Source organism: Ovis aries, chromosome 13 (assembly GCF_016772045.2).
Source record: "Ovis aries strain OAR_USU_Benz2616 breed Rambouillet chromosome 13, ARS-UI_Ramb_v3.0, whole genome shotgun sequence".
NCBI lineage: Eukaryota > Metazoa > Chordata > Mammalia > Artiodactyla > Bovidae > Ovis > Ovis aries.
Window position 1 is genome coordinate 46684106 of NC_056066.1, and position 8105 is coordinate 46692210.

General features: G+C 44.0%; 1 protein-coding gene across 1 annotated transcript; it reads right to left on the bottom strand.

Moving 5' to 3' along the window:
• Positions 1-6865: 6865 nt before the first annotated feature.
• Positions 6866-7024, bottom strand: PRNT (prion protein (testis specific)). Its single transcript, NM_001097649.1, is given in 1 exon segment — positions 6866-7024. A coding segment is annotated over 1 exon segment (159 nt).
• Positions 7025-8105: the final 1081 nt, after the last annotated feature.

Sequence of the window (8105 nt, forward strand, 5' to 3'; positions counted from 1 at the left end):
TTAAAAAAATACTGTAATCATACAACTCACATTTATTCTTCTGCAGTTTGTCTCACTGTGTTATCACCTTCACCCTAGTGCAACAGCCACCTAGTTAGTTAACTTGTCCTTTAGGATGTGGCATGATATTCTATACCATGGACTAGACTCTGATTGATTTAATCATTTCCATGTTGATGGACCTTCAGGTTGTCTTTGGTTTTCTACCACTGCAAATAACAAACATCAATGTACAGACAACTATGCAATCTGTTACTTTTATTTCTGTGGAGTAGATTTATACATGCAACATTTCCAGAACAAAGCTATGTGCAATTTAAATTTTTCTAGACATGACTAGATTATGTTCCTAAATAGCTGGAGCAGTTCTCATTCTACCCCTTGCAGTATTCTGTGCTAACTTTAAAAGTCTCTATGTCATTTAAGTTACAGCAACTGCCTTTTCGCCAAATGGTGCTTGAGCATCTTTACTACTTTGCATACAACACACCTAAAGCTTTCCAACTAATTTCTGAGTATAAAGACTATTTGAAAATTGTAAAACTGTTAGCAGTTTCCATCCTACACCTAGTCTGTGGCCCAAAACATCTGGAAAGCTGGAATGTGTGGGGGGTTCTGCTCAGAGGGTGATTTGTTTGCACAACTCCACACTCCCTAACTGGCAGAAGAAGCACAGTGTGATGTTTGGTCTTAGCCTTTTTATTGATCTTCAGTAAAATAAGAAATAAAAATATCTGCATCCCAGCAAGAATGTTCTCCAGGTCGTAAAAATCAAAAGAAGAAGAAATCAAGCACACAGTGTAAATAGCCCATGCTTCTCCTTTCCTCTGAGCTGTCTGGGCAGATGATCAGCATCTTCCCGGAGCCCTCACACCCCACCTGACTTAGGATATGACTGGCAATGTTGAGAAACCCCACCCTCTGGTCCTAACGAGGTTTGTCCCAGATAGTGGCCATGAGTTTGTCTTGAGTTGCCCCTACTCTCTACCTCAAGCTTTCTGATAACAAGTGACTGACTTTGGGAAGTGGACCCCTGGCCTTGACTTTGCACTTTCAGTTTGGTCACATCTTTCAACTCTCTCTTTTCTTCATGTGCTGTATCTGGCTGGACAAGGATGCCCTAAGATATTAACACCCACATGTTGCTATGTGGCACACTCTGGAGTCTGCCAGGGTCTCAACTTGAAATGCTGAGAGTGGGGCCCATGTGCCTATTTGCAGGTAGTGATAACGCATGGGCAGACTACATATGCCAGGGGAGTAGTCAAGAAAACTTACACAGATGTGGCACGATGGCTTTTTCATTTCCCCAGCTGAAAGCTCAGGTGCTGCTCAGTTGAAGAGCAGACCTCTGATAATCCTAGCTCAGGTCAGTGGCTGCATGTCCACTTTTCCTGCCCAAAGGTCACGCAGTCAGGCACAGCAGAGGGCTTGTCCTTATCTTATCCTCACTGCCCATAGAAGTCCCTGTTTCAGTTGGGCACCCAGCCTCACAGGTAGAAGAGAAGGGAGCCAAATCCCTATGCTACTGGGAAAAACAGACACCTGCAAAATGTAAATAAGATGATATATCTTTGACATCTCTTAGCCAATCCCATCAAAAACCTGCTCCAGAAAAACAGACTCAGCTGTTTCCCTTGGCAAATGGGAGCCTTCACCTGGACCCACAAGAGGCCTCAGACTGACCACCCCACTCCCAAAAGGATCTTCCTGGCAGCTGCATCCAGGCCAAAGCCAATCACCCAGAAAAAGGTTATCCTCCAATATCTAAATGTCCCTGAATCCCCAAGATGCTTCCATCTGTGAATTTCTTATCTTCATTCATCCACTCAACACCCACCCACCCCTCCCTGATCTTCCCTTGGAATTTCCACATCTTTTTGTAGGAAAGCATTGCATTCTTAAACAATACAAATTGTTTTAACTCCAATAAGCTTGGCCTTAAATTGTACAGGGAAGTTGGCAGAAGGCCAGAAAGGAACTCGAGGAAGCTGGAAACAAATCAGAACCAGAGGACCTAACACAGCTGGTGTCCTTGAATAGATGGAGGTATGAGAGTGAAAGATTTGGGGCGGGGGCAGGGGAACTGCTGTTAGCTAAAAATTGTCACTTGCCATCTACCTCTACAAGGATTAACTCTCTAGCCACTGCAGTCGCTGATCTTCAACACACACTGAAAGGAGTTCAAAGGGGAGATCAGGAATGAGGCACGCTACGCTCTGGGAGAAACTGGCAGAACAGGCCTTCAAATAGTTAGATATTTTCAGAAGATTTTATGAGCCCCAATTCTTCCATCTCCTCATATCTAGAAAAGCTCTAAAATCATTAACAGTGACATCTGCTCCTCATGACTAGCAGCAAGCTTCTGCCAAGACATGTGCTTGATGGCATACATTCACCAGTTCACATATATACCGACCTCCCCCGCTATGTCTTTGGAGCAGTTCCTCAGAGCTCTCTGAGATGCTGTCTCCTAGGCTGTAGTCCTCATTTTGCCCTGCTGTTGCTGCGGCTAAGTCGCTTCAATCGTGTCCGACTCTGTGCGACCCCATAGATGGGAGCCCACCAGGCTCCCCTGTCCCTGGGATTCTCAAGGCAGGAACACTGAAGTGGGTTGCCATTTCCTTCTCCAATGCATGAAAGTGAAAAGTGAAAGTGAAGTCGCTCAGTTGTGTCCGACTCTTTGCAACCCCATGGACTGCAGCCTACCAGGCTCCTCCGTCCATGGGATTTTCCAGGCAGGAGTACTGGAGTGAGGTGCCATTGACTCACAACTTTCATGTTATACATTTTATTTTTCAGTTGACACTATCCACAGGAAGAATTACTCATGTAAGGCTCATCAGAGGTGACATCAGCATCCAACAAGGCTCTAGGCTCAATAAACAAGGTTTAACACCAAGGAAAGAGATGTTCAAGGACTAAGCAGAGGGAAGGGACCCACGGAATGGTCCTGGTTAGGTAGGACCTGTAGTTGTGTTCTCCTTGAACACTTGAATTTCTCCTTGAATTTCCAAATCCATAATTCAGGTTTCTAATTTTTTTAACTGGCTGTTTTGACTCAAGTTTATTTGCCACTCAAGAACAAAATGATAGAGCTTTATAACATCTGCAGTGCTGTGATTTATAAGAAATATATTATTAAAAGATAAACTGAAGTATATTTAAAATTTTGAGTTTATTTGAGCAAAAGTCAATTTGAATCAGGCAGTATCCAAGCTAGCAGATAGAAAGGAGCTCCAAAGACCTGTACAAAATGGAAGACTTTTATATTTGTTTATTTTTTAATATATAAAATTTTTATACAGTGACTTGTTTAGTTGCTAGGTTGTGTCCGACTCTTTGCGACACTATGGACTGTAGCCTGTCAGGCTCCTTGGTCCGTAGGATTTCCCAGGCAAGAATACTGGAGTGAGTTGCCATTTCCTTCTCCATGGAAGACTTCTATAGACAGAAGAGGGGTGGAAAAAGGAAGTAACCAGCAAAGAATGGATTGTTTGTGGCAAGGCTGCCTTCCTTTAAGGGACAGCAGGGGCCTAACAGGCAGATTATATTACTAGTGCTTACTAGGTAATTCCTGGTTCTTCCCTGATAGCTCAGCTGGTAAAGAATCCACCTGCAATGCAGGAGACCTAGGTTCGATCCCTGGGGTGGGAAGATCCCCTGGAGAAGAGAAAAGCTATCTACTCCAGTATTCTGGCCTGGAGAATTCCATGGACTGTATAGTCCATGGGGTCGCAAAGAGTCAGATGTGACTGAGCGACTTTCATTTCACTTCACCAAGTAATTCCAGATTGACTGGTTTAAGATTCCACTCTGGAGAGAGGTTGAAATTGTAATTAATTTAGATATTAAATCTCAATTTAGTGACACGCACTTAGTACATTTGGGGCCTGCTGCCTCTTTTGTATCAATATATTTGGTCATTTTCTGGTCATTCAGATGACCAAATACATTTCTCATATATATTTGGTCTTCGTCCATGGTTACTTGTTCACAGATCCCCAAAACATTGGAACTTCCTCAGTGACTAGAAAAATTTCCAATGGGATTAGAACAATTTTGTCATAATATTTGGTCCTTTCCCCTAGTTCCTAAAATCACTTGAGAGCCACAAGGGTGTCTTGATATTAATGACAAGTGCCTTTCTACAACTACTGGATTTGTATTAATGTAGTGACTTTTGGAGAGCACCTAAGGATGGGGACTGTTGCCAGGAGGAACAACCATGAATTAAGGTTTGGAGCTTTCAGTCCCAACCCCTAATTTCTGGGGAGAGAAGGGCGCTGCAGGTTGAATTAATGACCAAATGCCAGTGATTTAACCAACATCCCCTATGTAATGAATCCTCCATAAAAACCCCAAAGGGTGGGTTTGGAGCTTCCCAGTAGTGAGCATGTGGAGATGTAAGGACCGTGATGCACTTAGAGGGGCATGAACACTCCACACCCTTCTCCATCCCTTGTCCTACACATCTCTTCCATCTGGCTGTTTTTGAGTCATATTGTTTTGTAATAAACTGTTAAGCTAGCAAGTAAAATGTTTTTCTGAGTTCTGGAAGCCATTTTGTTGTTTTTCAGTTGCTAAGTCATGTCTAACTCTGCAACCCCATGGACTGCAGCACACCAGGTTTCCCTGTACCTCACTGTCTCCTGGAGTTTGTTCAAATTCATGTCCATTGAGTCGGTGATGCTCTCTAACTATCTCATCCTCTGCTGCCCTCAGTCTTTCCCAGCATCAGGGTCTTTTCCAGTGAGTTGGCTCTTCACATCATGTGGCCAAAGTATTGGAGCTTTAGCTTCAGTGTTAGTCTTTCCAATGAATACTCAGGGTTGATTTCTTTTAAGATTGACTTATTTGATCTCCTGGCTGTCCAAGAGACTCTCAGAGTTTTCTCCAGCACCACAATTCAAAAGCATCAATTCTTCAGCACTCAGCCTTTATGGGCCAACTCTCACATCCATACATGACTGCTGGAAAAGCCATAGCTTTGACTATACAGACCTTTGTTGGCAAAGTGATGTATTTGCTTTTTAATATCATGAGCCAGTTAGGTAAATTAACTGAGTTCAAGGAGTAGGTCTTTGGAAACTCATATCTATTGTTGGTCAGTCAGAAGCACAGATGACATCCTGGGCTTGGGACTGGTATCTGAAATGGGGGTAGAGAGCAGGCAGTCTTATAGGATGAACCCTTAACCTGTGGGATCTGACACTATATCCAGGCAGATACTGTCAAAATTCAGCTGAATTATGTTCAAAATACCCAGTTGGTGTTGGAGAATTGCTCAGATGTGTGGGGTTATCCACCCCATGCCCCAGCACACACACACTGGAATTGGTTCCAGAACCCTTTTAGCATCTTGTAAAACTCATTTTATCTATCCTTCTTTGGGCCTAAACCAAACATCATCATCACCTCTGCTCCCCTGAAGCAAAATAAAATAGAGATGAGCAAGAGGCAAAGAGTCGGTGGGTTTCCCTCAGATTTTGGCCTACATAGCATAGTCAAAGTGGAGACAGCACCACCGCCTCCCCCAACACTCACACTTAACGGGCTTTTCTGGGCTTATTGTCATAGAGCAGGTTCTAAAATGTCCCATCTGGAATTTGAAACTTAGTGTGGTCAGTGAACTGCTCCCTCTCAGTGAAGAGACTGACCTGGGCAGATGGAAGTCTCCAGAAGTCCAGCTGCCAGATTCTCTCAGGACAGGACCTGACCCTGTCCTTGGAGTTCCCACATCTATATTTCAAGGCCGTTGGCCCTCTGCCTTAGCAGAGGGCTTTTGCTTAGAATTACAGATAATTTTCCTCTGGGCACTAGCTCAGCTCTTAAATTATATTCACTATTTTAGCCAATGTCCTTTCATGCCTTATCTTGGGCATGCCTTCCTTCAAGAAATATTTGTGTCTGTCTACTCTGTGCTGGAGCTATAACGGTGGGCAAGTAAGGCAACATCCCTGCTGTTGGGTCTTTACTTTCTGGTGGCACCAGCGCATACACATATACCCACAGATAAACTGCTAGGCCAGCTCTCTGGGAGTTGGGGGAGCCCTGGTTTGTACCATTTACCAATAGTGACCTGGTGTTCTGTGCCCAGATCTGAATTTATGAAGATGACTGAGTGACAGCAGCAGGAAGTCAATGTCACGGATCACAGTTTCCCTCGAAATGAGAGATACACCTTGCCAGCACCAGAGGGTCACAGAACGAACACCAGCCTGGTTAAGAAGCAGAAGCAAGAGTGAAGGGAGAGCCCAAGTGAGGAACTTCGATTGGGGTTTCCTCAGGAAGGGCAAAGCAGGATTCAGTAAACAGCTTAGGGCTGGCTAGCCTGGATAATTTCAGCGGACTTTGAGCTTATATTGTTGCTCTCTAGTTTTCTGGCTCCCAACTCTTTAAGGTAGGAATGCGCAGGTCTGTTAGAGAGCAGGCTCCACTTCTCTCAGCTAAGCCTTTGCTATCTTTAAAAATTGGCTGGTCCTGAGAAGGCAATTTTTAGGATATCAAAACATCAAAATATGCAGAATTTTTCAAAAACATGATTAGTATACCTGGCTAGTCTCAAACTAGCAGCTGACTGCAGAGGGAGAAGAGATGTACATAGTCATTTGTAACTGGTTCCAGGACAACTATTTTAAATTTATAAACTTTACACATATTAATTCATTCCATAGGCAATTTTGTAGCCCTCTCAAGTCAGAGATGAAGTCATTTCAAATTGAGGGCTGTAGATGATTGAAGATTGCCTTCTATATCTCTCTCCTCACATGAGATGGACCCCCAGTGGTACATGGGATTGGGAAGAGCCAGTCCAGAGCAGAAGAGAGATGGTACCTGGGCCCCCACTGGAGTTTAGGATCAGTTAGCAATAAATCTTTACTGACTCTCTATCGCATGCCTGACAATCCCCAGGGCTCTGCAGATACCACAGTGAAAGAATTGCCACTGCTGCCTTCCAGGTCTCAGTCTGTTGAGGAAGTGGATAATGACTGAGCAGTATGGGAGAGTTCTGTCTACCCATGGGCACTAGCAAGAAAGGTTTCCAGAGAGGGCAAGTCTGAAAAGATGAATGGGTATACCTAGGTGAAGAAGATAGGGAAGTGCAGTATTATTGCAAAAAACAAAACCAAAACCACCAAGGTACCTTCAAGGAGTTGCAAAGTTGTTCAGCTCAATGGAGATGTGGAGGCATGTGGTGAAGACTGATGCCATAAGGCTAGAAAACGAGAAGAGCAAGGCCGACAATGTTCCTTCATTCTTTTGCTCTTACAGGGCAGCACTTTCTTAAGCTTTACTGGGAATGTTGGTAAAATGCAGGCTCTGCTTCAGCAGGTTTGGGTGGGTGGGCTCAAAATTCTGCAGCTCTAGGAGACCCCAGTGATGCAACACCACTGGTCCATGGACTATGCTTTGAGAAGAGTGTAGGTAAGAGCAAACAGTGAAGAGTATTAGGAATACTGTATCAAGCATGAATACTACCTCAGGCTTCAGTCATATTTAGAAATATGACTCTAGTTGCTGGGCAGGGAATGGGCTGCAGGCAACCAAAACTGCAAAAGGAAAAAGGTTAAGTCTGGCACATGGTGCGTCTGAGGTGTTCCATCTTGAATCTGCCTGTCCTCCCCTGTCTGATTCCCTTGTCCTTACCACCTGCCTTGCATGTTTCCCCTCCCAGGGGAAATGCTGGAACCACCCCCCACCGACCTCCCCAGAAATATTCTCACTGTAGTACATCTTCTCGTGTATCTGGATGCCAGTCTAAACAAGATTCAGGCAAATTTATGCCTTCTGTCACTCAGTCTTATTATACTACAGAGTCATTTCATTTAGGGGTAGAGATTATTTCACTAGTTTTAAAAGTAGCTGTCCCCAGAGGGTTGTCATTTATTCTTTCTAATTAATCTTTACTGAATTCCAGGGGGGAAACCTGTGCTATAATCAGATTCCCCAAAATTTTAGGATATATTGCTTTGAAATGTTTACAGTCACAGTGATGGGGAAACATCATAGGCTCAAAGGGGCTAGGGAGGCTGCTGTGGAGGCTTAAAGTAGAGCAGATTAGCTGCTCCTGGGGAGATTAGAGATGAGATTTAGGTACAGGT